Source organism: Lagenorhynchus albirostris, chromosome 19 (assembly GCF_949774975.1).
Source record: "Lagenorhynchus albirostris chromosome 19, mLagAlb1.1, whole genome shotgun sequence".
Classification (NCBI taxonomy): domain Eukaryota; kingdom Metazoa; phylum Chordata; class Mammalia; order Artiodactyla; family Delphinidae; genus Lagenorhynchus; species Lagenorhynchus albirostris.
In genome coordinates, this window is record NC_083113.1 from 8,068,080 (window position 1) to 8,083,143 (window position 15,064).

The following is a 15,064-nucleotide window of genomic DNA, read 5'->3' on the forward strand; positions in this document are numbered from 1 at the left end:
GTCTGGGAACAGGCCGCTGTCCATTGTGGGTGCAAGGCCAGGTGGGCCCTAACCTCTCAGGCCCCTGCCTCCCACAGTGAACAAGTGGAAAAAGCTGCACTCGACCCCCCAGCTGGCCATCCCCACCTGCGTCGGTTTTGGCATTCACCAGAACAAGTACAGGTGAGTCACTTCACTTGCCACTCGCCTCACTGGCCCCTTCCTTTCTCTCCCTGTCACATGCCCAGGCATGCCTGGGACCCTGGAGCCGTTGACCAGATAGTTGCTTCCTTCCTTCCCCCAGCCTTGAGCCAGGCTGGTCCCCCACCAATCCGAAACCTTCATCTCACCCAGGACCGGGATCTGGTAGCCCCCAGCCACACCCCATCCTTGGTGGCTTGTATTCCATCCCCTCCCCTGGTCATCTCTCCCACTTGCTGGGACACTCATGTCTTCCAGGTTCTTGGTGTTCCCCATCCTGGGGAGGAGCCTTCAGTCGATCCTGGATGACTACCCGAAGCATGTGATGTCAGTGAGGTCTGTGTTCCAGATGGCCTGCCGGCTGGTAAGTCCCTGAGAGTTGCAGGCTCCCATCCAGAGGATGGCCCCCCAGGTCCTATTTTATCCGTCTGTTTGCTCATTGACACGTTCAGCCCGCACCTCCCTCTGCTGGGCACTGGGGCGAGCACGGTGACCAACACAGCTGAACACCAGGCTGTTAGAACCAGAGTGATAAGTGGGACTTCCCTGGCGGTCCAGTGGTTAAGACTCTGCACTTCCAGTGCAGGGGGCGCGGGTTCAATCCCTGGTTGGGGCGCTAAGATCCTGCATGCCGTGCAACACGGCCAGAAAAAAAAAACAGAGTGATAAGTATTGTCAGGAGACTGTAGCAGTTGGAGGAAGGGTCCCAGCCTAAATTGAGGGGTTCAGTTGAACTTCCTGGTAGAGGTCATTTCTAAGTCAAGAGTGGGAAATAGCAAGGTGCTGGGTAGAGTAGGAGTGGAGATGCATGGGAGAACATTCCAGGCCAAGGATATAGCTTAGGCAAAGGCTGGTGTGGGAAAGAGAGCACAAGACTTTTGTTCATTCATTCCTTCCTTCATCCATCGTTTCATTAAATATTTATCAGGTCCCTGCTGGGAATCAGACACTGTCCCGGGGCTGGGAGTACCATGGGGGGCAGCACAGTCATGGTTTTTATGTCTAGTGGGAGAGGATGATATTAAATCACAGTTGCACAAATTGTGAAAAGTGCTTTGACTAGAAGTGATGGAGAATAAGAGGACCCAGTGTAAATTGCTGGAGGGATGGAAGTGGCAAGGGAGTGACACATCAGGTGAGTCCTGAAGGTCATTACGCTCAGAGTGTCTGCAGTGGGACGTGTAGAGGGGAAAGGTAACAGCTGAGGGTGGTGTGGAGAGCTCAGCAGTGACCAGATCACGCAGGACCTTGAACACCAACCTGGGGGACCGGGACTCTGTCCCGAGGGCGCTGGGGAGCCACGCGAGGATTGGGAATAGGGGAAGGGCAGGGTCAGCTCCGGGTGTAGAAAGACCCTGTGGGCCGTGTGGGGACGGGCCGGAGGGGTGAGATGGAGGCTGGGTGAGGTCAGCACAGAGAGGACCAGGCCTGAGGAGGAGCTGGGCTGTGGGGATGGAGAGTTTGAACAAGCAGAACTTGGTGGGCAGTAGAGCCTTGGAGTCGACGGGGGCTTGGGTTGTAATCAAGATGTAAGGAGTACCTGGGCAGTTCAATATATGAGCTCGATGGAAAAGTCAGAGCTAGAGATCAGAATATAAATTACTTAGCTAAATGTATTTCTGCTTCCTAGGGCAAATGAGAAAAAACCTCTTTGATGTACATGAGTGCTGGGTTTTCTTTCTTGCGGGGGGTCAATAAGTAACCAGCTTCTTCCCCTCCTGAGATCAGCCAAGAGATAGACATAAGAGGTCAACGGAAAACCAAATATCACCTTTAATGCTGAATTTTTCAAAAACCTAATTAGAAGCCATGCTTAGGTGTGCTGATGCTTCACTTAGGAGTAGTCAGGCTTGGACCACTGCCACCCGCATCACAAGCAGCACCACGTGACCCCAGGCCCAGCAGTGGGGGTTCCCTCCGGAGCTTTGCATCAGAGCCTCTTTGTGTTAGCCTGCTGCTCAGGAGATGCTTGCTTGCTTCCCCCCAGCTGGATGCCCTGGAGTTCCTCCATGAGAATGAGTATGTTCACGGCAATGTGACAGCTGAGAATATCTTTGTGAATCCAGAGGACTTGTGCCAGGTAATAGCCAGGTCCTCCTCCATCCTGGGGGCTCTCTGGGCTCAGGATCTCACCTGTCTCAAAACCTGCGTTTATTTCACAATGCTTATTGCAGACAAAGAATTGCTATCCATCATGTATAAAGAGTTCCTTCAAATAAATAAGAAGAGATAAGTGACTTAGTAGAAAAATAGACAAAGGATAGGAAAAGCAGTTCGTAGAAAAAGAAATCCACAGGTTAGTTAAATGTGTGAAAAGATGCTTAACCTCCCTAATAGTCATAGCAATTACTCTTAAAATACACTATTTTTACCCTTTGGGTGGACAAAATTAAAAAGAAAAATAATATCTCCTGATGATAAGGATGTAAGGAACTAGGAATTCTTTACATACTATTGGAAGTATGAAATGGGCAACCTTTTTGGAAGGTAATTTGAATATAGCAGTCCAAATTCAAATGCATATGTTTTTTGATCCACCGGGTCCTCTTTTAGGAACGTATCTTATCCATATATTCAAAGATACATGTACAAAATGTTCCTGACAACATTGATTGTGACAGTAAAATTGGAAAACCTCAAATTTATACTCCCAGTAGAGTACTAATTAGTATTTTAAGGTAAATTCTAATTACTCCTGCTAATGACAGAACCCAATTTAACATGCCTTAAGCAAAAAAGAAAAAGGAAAAAAAGTTTAAAAAGGGCCAAGTGCAATTTATTGCTCCATGGAGTGGAAAAATCTAGGACTTCACTGGCTTCAAGCACGGCTGAATCTAAGGACTCAGACCCAGTCATTGGGAAGCTGGCGCTTCCCTTTCTGGGCTCTTCTTGTGTTTGCATTGCTCATAATCAGGCACACTGTCTTCCCTGTGGTGACAAAATAACCACCAGCAAATGAGGCTCGAATCCCCTCAGTGTAGCAACCCCAGTGGAAATAGATCAGGTGAGCCCCACCTCAGACACATGGACTGAGAATGGAGAGGGGTGATCCCAGAGAAAAACCCTGGAACCATATTAGTCAGAGCTCTCTAAAGAAACAGAACCAATAGAATGTGTATATGTGTGTGTGTGCGTATGTATATAAGGGAGAGAGAGAGAGAGATTTATGATAAGGAGCTGCCTCAAACAATTATGGAAGCTGATCTAGGGACCTTGATCTGCAGTCGGCAGCCTGGAGACCAGAAGAGCTGATAATGTGTCTCATCAGATCCAAAGGCCTGGAAACTAGAAGAGGTGATTGTGTGATTTCCAGTCTGAAAGCTGGCAGGCCCGAGACCCGAGAAGAGCCAATATTTCTGTTCAAATCTAAAGGCAAGAAAAGGCTGATGTTCGGCTCATGTGGTCGGGCAGGAGGCATTCATTCCCTTTCACTCAGCCTTTGTGTTCTATTCAACTGATTGGGTGAGGCCCGTGCACACTAGAGAGGGCAGTCTGTTTTATTCAGCCTACTGATTTAAATATTCATCTCATCCAGATACACCCTCACAGACACACCCAGAATAACCTTTGGCTACATGTCTGGGTACGCTGTGGCCCAGTCAGGCTGACACATAAAGTTAACCATCACAAACTGTGACCAGAAGAAAAAGATGTAGGTCTCACATGGACAAAGCCAACAGTTGTCTACTCTCCATTCGGCAGAATAAGATGCAGCCATTAGGGACTTCCCTGGTGGCGCAGTGGTTAAGAATCCACCTGCCAATGCAGGGGACACGGGTTTGAGCCCTGGTCCAGGAAGATCCCACATGCTGTGGAGCAATTAAGCCCGTGCACCACAACTACTGAGCCTGCGTGCCTAGAGCCCGTGCTCTGCAACAAGACAAGCCACTGCAATGAGAAGCCGTGCGCTGCAGTGAAGAGTAGCCCCCGCTCGCCACAACTAGAGAAAGCCCGCGCGCAGCAACGAAGACCCAACACAGACATTAATTAATTAATTAAATTTTTTTAAAATGCAGCCATTAAAAAGCTGATGTGGCTAACTTTGTGTGTCTAGTAGATAAGGGCTTTTTGTTTTAAACTCAGTTAAGCCTCCTAACAGCCCTGCAAGGTGAGGACTGTCATATCTTCATTTTACAAATGGAGAAATCAAAGCACAGAGAAGTTTCATAATTTGCCCAAAGTTGTATGGCCACTAAAGGGCCAAGCTGGCATTGGAACCTGGTCTGTCTGGCTCTAGAGTTAATACACTGTTGAAGTGCAGTAAGCTGTGTGTCCAGCAGGAGGTAGAGTGTGATCCATGTGTGGGAAACTAGAGCCCCCTCCCGGACCACATGTGTTTACTGATTATTGAAAGAAAATGATTGAAATAACACGTAAGAATCTATATTAATGGTTACTTCTGGACAGTGGGTTTAGGGGGGCTGAGCAGTGATGGGGACAGTTGGTTTGTGTTTTTTCACACCCTTGTGTACTGTTTGGCATTATGTTTCAAATTGCACCCACGATTGAAATCTCTGACTCCAGAATCCAGCTCCTAACCTTCAAACTGTATGGCTTCTCCCCATGTCCACACAGGTGACCCTGGCAGGCTACGGCTTCACCTTCCGCTATTCGCCAGGTGGCAGACCCGTGGAGTACAACGAAGGCAGCAGGACCCCACATGAGGGGGACCTTGAGTTCATTAGCATGGACCTGCACAAGGGATGTGGTAAGAGGCCAGAGAAGGGATTCGGGACCATGGAGACATGCTTCTCGGACAAGGGCAGTTGTAGGTTTTCACAGCCACGGACAGCAGATGGCCAAACACAGGAGTCAGACTGAGCCAGGGAGCCACAGGAGGGATTCAGGACCATGGATAGCGCCCACACACATGAGGGCATCGTGGGGCAGTAGTCCAGCGCCAAGGGCAGTGAGCAGTTGACTGCAAGGAAGCCCTGCGGCTCCAGAGGTTCACGTTCAGGATCTCTGTAGACTTGGAACGTGAGAGTTGCCCAGGAGTCATCTAGGAGGGGCTGTTGAGTAAGCAGTTGGCTGTCCACGTCAGCAGCACAGGAGCGAGGTCTGGATGGAGACTCAGATGTCAGCAGTATCTCAGGAGTTGTCAGTTGAAGCCCAGGGATGGGAATGAAATTATCCAAGGAAGGTGTATGGGGAGAGAAGAGAGCACTTCGAGAAGAAGATTCCTTGAGGAGGTCTCGGCCTCTCCTTCCCAAACCCCTTGATATGACCATCCATGGCCTGCCTGCATCCTCCCACTACACTAAGCTCCCCCAGGGAAGCGATGGTGCCTGTGCCTCCAGCACCAGAGGGCGAAGGTCTGGCAGAGTCAACTCTCAGTGTTTGTTGAATGCTTATGTGGGGTGTTGTCTACGTCCTGTGGTTCAGGAAGCAGAAGAAAATCAAACCCTGCTGTCTCCTTTGCCCTCCCCTACTGAGTGAGGCTGAGTTCAGTGCCCATCCTTCTGCGTTCCCTCATGCGCTGCTCTGTCTCCTCTGTAACCCAGATGATCCCACGCTATAACTGTCTCTCCACTGGACTGTCAAGGGCTGGGACCCTACCAAACTCTTATCTGTGTTTTAAGAATGTGAGAAGGGGCCTGGCACACAGGGCTCTGAGGACTCATTGAATAAATAGGTGCATGAATGAAAGACAAGTAGATGAGGGAGTGAGCTAGTGAAAGCGGAGATGAAGGGATGGCTGAGGGAGTGAATGAGTAATCGAGAGACCCATGAGGGACTGAGAGTAGGTGAGTGAGAAGTGAATGAACAGACGAGATCCTGTATGTTTGGGTGGCTGAGTGTGTGAGCCCATGCTTGAGTCCGTGAGAGAAAGGAAGGGGGGGCGTGTCAGTGAGCAGGACATCTGGACTGAGCCGCCACCTCCTCCCCTCCCTCCCCAGGGCCCTCCCGCCGCGGTGACCTCCAGACCCTGGGCTACTGTCTGCTGAAGTGGCTCTATGGGACCCTGCCATGGACGAACTGCCTTCCCAACACCGAGGATATCATGAAGCTGAAACAGAAGTGAGTCTGGGGGTCAGCAGAGCCCATCACTGCCCAGCACCCCTGCAGGGGGGACTGAAGCTCAGAACCCAACAGGGCACAGAAAAGAGGGGGAGGCAGCATGTGGCAGAGTCAAGGCCTCTGCAGTTCTCGGGAATCTGCTCAGCCGTCCATCGCAGCAGACAGGCGCCTGGGCTCTGGGGTCAGACTCCAGCCCCACTGCTGCAGGGTGTCGGGTGAGCAGCTTAACCTCCACAAGCCTCAGTGCCCTCCCTCAGGTGGGATCCTGTTAGCACCCACCTCAGGGGGCGGTGGAAGGATTCGGGGGAGTCAGGTACGCAGCACTCAGCACAGAGCCTGGCCTGTAGAAAATGCTCGCAGTGTACAGGACACCATGAGTCATTCGCTCCCACGGGGACCCACAGGCAACCTGAACACTTTGGCCTGGGCCCTGCCTCGGCATCTGGCAGCACTGGCCTCTTACATGCTTCCCTCACCTCTGCGTGTAAAAGCGCCGGGTCCTGCTGGTTCTGTGTTAGATGCTCAGCACCAAGAACAGAGGGCACCTCGGTGTCAAGGGAGGTGCTGCTGAGTGCGCGGTTCAGCACCAAGGACAGAGGGCACCTCGGTGCCAAGGGAGGTGCTGCTGAGTGCGCGGTTCAGCACCAAGGACAGAGGGCACCTCGGTGCCAAGGGAGGTGCTGCTGAGTGCGCGGTTCAGCACCAAGGACAGAGGGCACCTCGGTGCCAAGGGAGGTGCTGCTGAGTGCGCGGTTCAGCACCAAGGACAGAGGGCAGCTGGGTCAGAGGGAAGCAAGCACAGGGCTTTGGTCTTCAGCACCAAGGACAGTAGACGGCTAGATACAGGGAAGCTCTGCAGGTCCACACGTTGGGATTCAAGATCTGGTATAGGCTTGGGGCATGAGAGTTGCCCCAAGAGGAGTCATCCAGGAGGGGCCATCCAGGAGATGGTTGGCTTTCCCATCTGAAGTGCAGGAATGAAGTCCAAACGGAGCCTTAGACCCCAGCAGTGTCTCAGGAATTGTCAGCAGAAGCCCTGGGAGAGGATGAGAGATTATCCAGGAAAAGTGTGCAGAGTGGGAAGAGGGAAAACTCTCTAGTGAACAACATTGAGTCTGTCGTACTTTTCAGTCCTCAGCATGCTGTGGTGTTGGTTCCTGTTGAGCCTCTGTCTCATTTTATTTTGCCCCCTTTATTATCCCCCAACTTCCTTCTCTCAACTGTGGACACACATACTTGATGAATATATGTCCTACCGATATGCTTGCGTAAATGTACTTGTATCCTTAAACTTGCATGACAGTGGTGGCACTGTGTGTATTTGACTTGCATAAATGGTATTCTGTTCTGAATCTCACCTGTTTCTGGCTTTTTTCACTCAACACTTTAACCCCATCATTACACGTGCATCAAGTTTACTGCTTCTGACTACTGCTTTCAAATAAGTTTGTATAGACACGTCTATGTCCTTAAACAACATATGATGAGTGTATTTAACTTGCATAAATGGTACTGTGCTCTAAATTTCATTCTCTTTCTTTCTTTCACTCACTGCTATATTTTTTAAACTTTACATTGTTAAAGAAGCGCAGTGCTTCTCCTCAATTAATTTTAGGTGTAGCTGTGTCCTTGAAAAATATGTTGTGTTTGAAATGTGTTATGTTTGATTTATGCTGATTGAACGCACACCCAGATGCCACGCCCCAAATCTCACCCTCCTTCAGGTTTCAGCTTAGTCGTCAGTCCCCGGGGAGCCCTTCCCTCGCCCCCACTGCATCAGGTCTCCTGCTTGTTCACGCTCAGAGGAAGGGACGCCTGTCACATTGGCCTGCCCGTAATGACCTGTTCAAGGCTGACCTTTGTTGTATACTTTCCTGTGCCGGGCAGTGCGCCCAGTGCTCCCCTGTGTCATCCTCAGAGCAGCTCTGAGGTAAGTGCTCTCGTGATCTGAAAGCACAGAGAGCTTAGGTAATCAGCCCAGGTCACACAGCTGATTAGAGTTGCTCCCAGGTCATTTGACTCCAGAGGAGGCCCTTTCACCTGGAAGCTAGTGTCTGCCAAGTATGGGAGGCCCATTGCACGTGGATTGGTGGTGTTTGGTTGTTACCATCCTCCACTCACCAAATACTCAGTGAGCACCTCCCATGCACCAGGCTCTATTCCAGGGCCTGGGGATACAGGAGTAACTAAGGACAAACATCCCTGCCCTCAGGGAACTCACATTCTAATGGGGGAGATAGACAGTACAGAGATAGTGAAACACACAGCATGGCAGAGGTCAGACGGTGGGGGCCATCAGGTCGGAACCCTGGGTAGCCATCAGGGGGGCTGTCAGGGTGTGGGCATGCCTGCTCTTTTAGATTTAAAGGCCAGGGCAGGTCTCATGGCAGTGGTGACAGATGAATCACCTCCAGAAAGGCAGTGAGGCAAGTAGGAGGTCCCACTTCGGTGCTAATATGCCCCAACATCTCTGCTGAAGGACGAAGAGACAGAGAAAGAGAGCAGCCTTCAGCTCCCAGGTTTCCTCTGCATCAGAACCTGCCAGAACATGAGCCCATTTCCCTGCTTTCTTCGTTTCTTTCTGCACTTGTTTTCTGGTTTTCCAGTAGTTTTCCATTTTTGCATTGAAGCCAGGTGGAAACGAGTCACAGAATCAGCAACACAGGTAGTCGGAGCCCACAGCCCAGCCGCTAAAGCGGTTGAGGCTGAAGTTTGTGAGCTGCTCCTTGAAGCGCTCTGCTGTGTTAGTGACGAGGCTGAGTTGCTCTTACGAGGAGACCCCGAAAGACTGCGGCCCAAACGAGGTAGATCTTTACTTCCTTCTCACTAACAGCCCCAAGGTAGGAGACCAAGGGTTGTGGGGTACCTCGGCCCCCCTCATACTGGGTGCGAGCTCTAGTGCCACTGACACCCGTTGCTTTTAGAGGGCAGGACCAGAAATGACATGTCTCTTGGTCACGTGGCCACCCCAAGCTGCAGTGGGGGCTGGGAAATGTCTCCAGCCTGTGGCTGCCGACCCCTGGGATTCTGCCATCACAGGGGAGAAGTGACACTGGGCGCCAGGTAGCGGACTCCTCCGCAGTGCCCCCTTTAGTCGGATTTCTCTGAAGGCAGGGACCGCGTCAGCTCTCTTGTCACTGTGTTGTTCGCAGTACAGCGCTTGGCACGTTGTGGGTGCTCATGAGATAGTTGCAGGATGGATGAACGACTACGGAAAGAAGGCATGAACCTTCTTCACACCCAGGCCTGGGCTTCCGTGTGGGCACACGGGTCAGGCAGAGGCAGCCCCAGCCTTGGAGGTTCCCGGGCCGGGAGGAGACACGCAGGCAGGAAGTGATTGGTGCCTGTGAGGGTGGAGGCAGCCCCGGGGCATTTTGGGAGCAGAGGGGAGGCACGTGACCTGGCCTTGGGCCCCTGGGAGCCCTTACCCAAGAGACGCCTGACCCGGTCTGCCGAGGAGTTTCCCAGGCAGACAGGGGAGGCAAGATTTCTGGATAGACAGCGTGTCACATGTGTGAACTCTCTGTTCGTTCATTCGTGCATTCTGAACCTGCTTCCTGAGGCTCCACTGGGTTGGATCCTCCCTCCCCCTACCTCCCCTAACTCCTAAGAACAGTCGTATCTCCCTTTTCACCGCTCTCCCACCTTCACAGGAGTTAAGCAGATGTGACTGTGACATGCTTCACTAAGAGACTCCGCCCTTGCCAAGTCGAACGCAGAGTAAATAAAATAAATAAAATAGGTCTTAGTAATCACTTTCATATCAATGACTTCAGAATAAGTAAGATTACAGAACCCCAGATCCCAGCCACGATCACAGAGGGAGGGCGGGGAACATGAAGATACTCCACAGGGAGCATCAGTGGTGATGTGGGACTCATTCTAAACACCCCCAACCCAGCCTCTGTCGGTTGACTTGAGGCAGTAACCAAAGGGCCCACAAGGGGGCAGTGTTGACACATGCACGTTTTCCGGAGCCCTAACCTGTCCTCTCCGACGTCTTACTGGTGTGCGTGGCTTTTTTCCATTAACTCAGCAAATATGTATTCATTTTTTTGAAAGTTCTAGTTCATGACAGAATTAATGAATAAAAGAAAGAGGAGAGGCAATTTGATTCCCCATGGCTTTCTGTTGTGCAAGGCCCCCAGCAGGGAAAGCACAGACTCCGGTCGGAGTTGGTCCCTGCTCTCAAGGCTGCCACTGGGCGAGGAGGTCCCGCGAACACAGTGACAGCCTGTGATGGGAGAATTGCTCACACAATTTACAGTGTCCTGAGGCTGACACAGCCCGTTTCTGCCATCACTCGCTCGCTCAATCATTTACCACATACATCCTGAGGCTGCTGGGGAGAGACAAGGGTCAGACCCAGCCCTTCTTGTGCACATATGAGAGTTGCTGTAGGAGACCCGTGGACCTATGCGCAGGGTGTGCAGACGCTCGGCAGGGATCTGTTTCCTCAACCTGCAGGGGTCCAGGGGAAGCTTCCAGGGTACCAGCCCTCAAGCCATGTCCAGAAGGGAGAGCAGCCACTCACTGGGGGTCAAGGTGGGGAAAGGCTGCCAAAGGCAGAGGAGCAATATGTACAGAGGCCAGGGGATGTGGGTGGATGTGTGACCTGGTTGGGCTAGAAGGAGTTTGGTGTGACTGGAATATGAGATGGAGAGAGAGGAAGCCAGGGAGGCAAAGCCACAGGGGCTGGTGGCTTTGCTGCCAGAGGTTTCCCAACAGGGCACTGGGGAACCACAGGAGGGCTGCGAGCAGGGAGGGGCAGAGTCCACTCTGGGCATAGAAAGACTCTCTGGGGCTGTGGGGGGGGGGCGTGCATGGAAAGCTGGGGAGGAGGCTGGGGTCCAGGGAGAAAGGGTGAGGCCTGAGCTGGGCTTAGAGCCATGGACAGAGCGGGGGATGGGGCAGAGAGTGCTAGGGAGCAGGAGGGTGGGGCTTGGGGACTTGTGGGCTGTGGGGCGGGGAAGGGGAGGACAGCACCCCATGCCTGGGTGGACAGTGGGGAGCCAGCCCGGTGGTCCAGGCCAGAGGAGGATACAGGAGGCCAGGACTCTGAGGATGGAGCCAAGGAAGTGGATGAACTTTCATTTCTCTTTCTTGCTTTTTTTTTTTTTAATTGAGGTAGGTTTACAATAGCATGTTAGTTTTTTTTTTTAATAAATTTATTTTATTTATTTACTTTTGACTGTGTTGGGTCTTTGTGGCCGCATGCGGGCTTTCTCTAGTTGCGGAGAGCAGGGCTACTCCTCGTTGCGGTGTGCGGGCTTCTCATTGCGGTGGCTTCTCTTGTTGCGGAGCACAGGCTCTAGGTGCGCGGGCTTCAGTAGTTGTGGCACGAGGGCTCAGCTGTCGTGGCTCACAGGCTCTAGAGCGCAGGCTCAATAGTTGTGGCGCATGGGCTTAGTTGCTCCGCAGCATGTGAGATCTTCCCGGACCGGGGCTCGAACCCGTGTCTCCTGCATTGGCAGGCGGGTTCTTAACCGCTGCGCCACCAGGAAGGTCCCCAGCATGTTAGTTTCATTATACAGCACAGTAATTCAGTTATATGGATATGGATATGTATATGAATATATACATGAACATATATATATTCTATTTCAGATTCTTTTCCCTTATAGATTATTACAAAATATTGAGTAGAGTTTCCTGTGCTATACAGTAGGTCCTTGTTGGTTATCTATTTTATATATAGTAGTGTGTATATGTTAATCCCAACCTCCTAGTTTATCCCTCCCCCGCAACTTTCATTTTTCTTGAGTGGTCCAAGAGGGTGTGTGTGTGTGTCTGTGTGTTTATACATGTGTATGTATACAGATATGTGTGTGGATAGACAGATAGATAGTTGATCCTCATTATTCACAGATTCTGTGTTTGTGAATTGACCTCTTCACTAAAATGTATTTGTAACCCCAAAATCAAGACTCTGAATGGCTTTCAAAGTCATTCTCAGACACGCAGAGTGGAGAAAATTGAGTTGCCCGACGCACGTGATCCTAGCTGAGGCTGAACAAGGCGACACGCTGCCTTCTTGTTTCAGCTCACAAGTGTCCTTCATGTGGTCTGTTTAGTGCCACATTTTCCACACTTTTATGCTTTTGGGGGGGGATTTTGCTGTTTAAAATGGCCCCAAGCATAGTGATGAAGTGCTAAGCGCGAGGAAATACATGTGTGAGATGAGCATCCTTCAGTGCTGTTGGACCAGAGATCCATGTGAATGGATCAACATTATATTAAATAAGATGTCTTCAGGCACACAGGTAAAACCAGGTGATGTATTGATCAGTTGGTAAAGATGTTGCGATTGGAAACTGTGCTTCTGGTAAACTCCTGGCTCAGAATTTGCTCCTTCAGTGTCCAAGGCCTGACTACCGTGAATAATGAGAACTAGGGCACATCTACCAGACATCCTGTTTCAGAAGGTTGCTCTCCTTCCCTAAAAGGCCTTTCACATGTACCTCTGTCCTCTCAGGTTTCTTGACAACCCAGAAGGCCTCGTGAGACAGCGCAGTCGCTGGATCAATACCTCAGGTATGTCCCAAGGGGAGGGAGCAGGCGGGGGCCTTGGAGGGACCGGGGCTCAGGCCCATCCCGGGGATGCCTCTCTTTACACCAGTCTATTTTCCTTCTTTGAGTTTTTCAAATCACACATGTATTTGTGCCCCTTGTAGAAAAACAGAAATCTTCCCCCAAATTTCAGAAGTGTGTCTGAACAATAATAACAGCAACACACACACACATGCAACCATACACACATAATGTGTGGGGGGTTTTAATGGAATCATATTACGTATATTGGTCTCTGACTTACTTTTTCATTTAAGAAGATGATACCTTAGAGATTTCTGTGTCAATACTTGTAGAATTTTATGGGTATTTTTTTAAAATTGTGGTATAATACACTTAACGTCAGTTAAAACTACAGTTCTGACTCATTAGTCCTGAAATCCGTTTAACAGGTCAAAAACAGGATTTTTAAAAATTAAAAAACAGAAAACTATGAATGCCTTACAGAAGTTAAGGAAATGCCATATCTTCAGTGATACATATTTATACTCATATATATGTATGTGAGTAATGGGTTATAATTAGAAATACATCTTATATTTTATATTATAAAATGTATTTCTAATTATATCTCTATTTCTGTCTTATTTATAATTTCATTTGTTTGTTTGTTTTTAGATTCCACATATAAGCAATATCATGTGATATTTGTCTTTCTCTGTCTGGCTTACTTCACTTAGCTTGATAATCCATGTTGCTGCAAATGGCATTATCTCATTCTCTTTCTGGCTAAGTAATATTCCATTGTTGCTCCCCTGTCTTGCCTCCTTTAAATAGTGATGCTATGAATACTGGGGTGTGTATATGATTATGAATTAGAGGTTTCTATGGGTATATGCCCAGAAGTGGGATTGCTGGTTTATATGGTAGCTCTATTTTTAGTTTTCTGAGGAACCTCCATCCTGTTCTCCATAGTGGCTGCACCACTTTACCTTCCCACCCACAGTGTAGGAGGGTTCCCTTTTCTCCACACCCTCTCCAGCATTTATGGTTTGTAGACTTTTCGCTGAGGGCCATTCTGACCGGAGTGAGGTGATAACCTCACTGTAGTTTCGATTTGCACTTCTCTAATGATTAGCGCTGTTGAGCATCTTTTCATGTAAACCGTCATTTTTAAAGCCAATCCCTCTTACTGGAGACTGAGGCTGTTTTTGTTTCGTTTGGGGGAGTGGTTTTTTCCAACGTCCCTGCTGTAGGACGTCTACATTGCTCTCTAAACATGAGGCGGAAAGACAGCCGGAAAAGGATAGTTTATCCGCTCCAGTCTGTAAGGACTCTTTTGCGGTATGCGGGCCTCTTACTGTTGTGGCCTCTCCCGTTGCGAAGCACAGGCTCCGGACGCGCAGGCTCAGTGGCCATGGCTCACGGGCCCAGCCGCTCCGCGGCATGTGGGATCTTCCCGGACCGGGGCACGAACCCGCGTCCCTTGCATCGGCAGGCGGACTCTCAACCACTACGCCACCAGGGAAGCCCAGGACTCATTTTTAAATTACCTGAAATCCCTGGATTCAGATCATGTCTGTGCTGCTCAAGTCACTTTCCCCTCCAGCCTCGGGCTCTTGCTCCGTAAGAATGAGCCCCATTGGCAGTTCCCTGGTGGTCTAGTGGTTAGGATGCCAGGCTTTTACTGCCGACGGCCCGGCCAGGTTCAATCCCTGGTCGGGGAACTGAGATTATGCAAGCTGCGCCAGCATGACCAAAAAAAAAAAAACAACGACAAGGAGCCCCACGGTCAGTTTATTGCAGCTCTGCTGACGCTAAGGCAGTCACGGGGAAGTGGAGCTGGTGGCGCCAGTGGGGCTGGTGGGGCCGGGCTTGGGGTGGGCGGGGCCAGAAGGAAGTTCAGCCCCAGGTTTACCAGCCTCTCTGAGCCTCCGCTTCCCCACGTGTAAAATGGGGCCAATAATAGCCCTCACCTCCCGAGGGTTGTCCTGAGAATTCAGTGTAGAGCTGGGCCCAGGGGTGCTGCCTTAGCTTCTGCCGCAGCCCTAATTAAACGTGCTCAGGGCCAGCCTGAGACAGGCATTGCTCAAGTGGGAGCTATTATGATTACTGTATTGGTTTCATAATTGACACTTTTAAAAAGTGTAATAATGGCATTGTGCTATTTAGGGAAAACAAACAACAAAAAGGCTTTATCTTTTAAAACAGCCTCTATCTTTTAAACTCCATCCCTGGGGCAGGCAGCCTGGTTTTGTAAGCCAGTGAACTAAGTTTTTGTGGGGTTTTTTTGGCCTCATACCCTGACTTGCGGGATCTTAGTTCCCTGACCAGGGATCCAACCCGTGCCCCC

General features: G+C 50.3%; 1 protein-coding gene across 13 annotated transcripts in view; it reads left to right on the plus strand.

Annotated features, from left to right (window-relative positions):
* Positions 1–15,064, plus strand: part of VRK3 (VRK serine/threonine kinase 3) — a 70,460-nt gene that overhangs the window by 24,284 nt on the left and 31,112 nt on the right. For 11 of the 13 annotated variants that reach the window (XR_009537169.1, XM_060131496.1, XM_060131498.1 and 8 more), the window contains 6 exons: positions 78–162; positions 439–544; positions 2,168–2,260; positions 4,756–4,888; positions 6,081–6,201; positions 12,677–12,735. Coding sequence is in view for 12 of the 13 variants with exons in the window: in XM_060131496.1 (XP_059987479.1) it covers positions 78–162; positions 439–544; positions 2,168–2,260; positions 4,756–4,888; positions 6,081–6,201; positions 12,677–12,735 (597 nt within the window). In the remaining variant the exon portion in view is untranslated. Of the gene's footprint in view, positions 1–77; positions 163–438; positions 545–2,167; positions 2,261–3,404; positions 3,553–4,755; positions 4,889–6,080; positions 6,202–12,676; positions 12,736–15,064 lie in introns of those variants that run through there. The other 2 variants (XM_060131505.1, XM_060131501.1) reach the window with 2 other exon arrangements.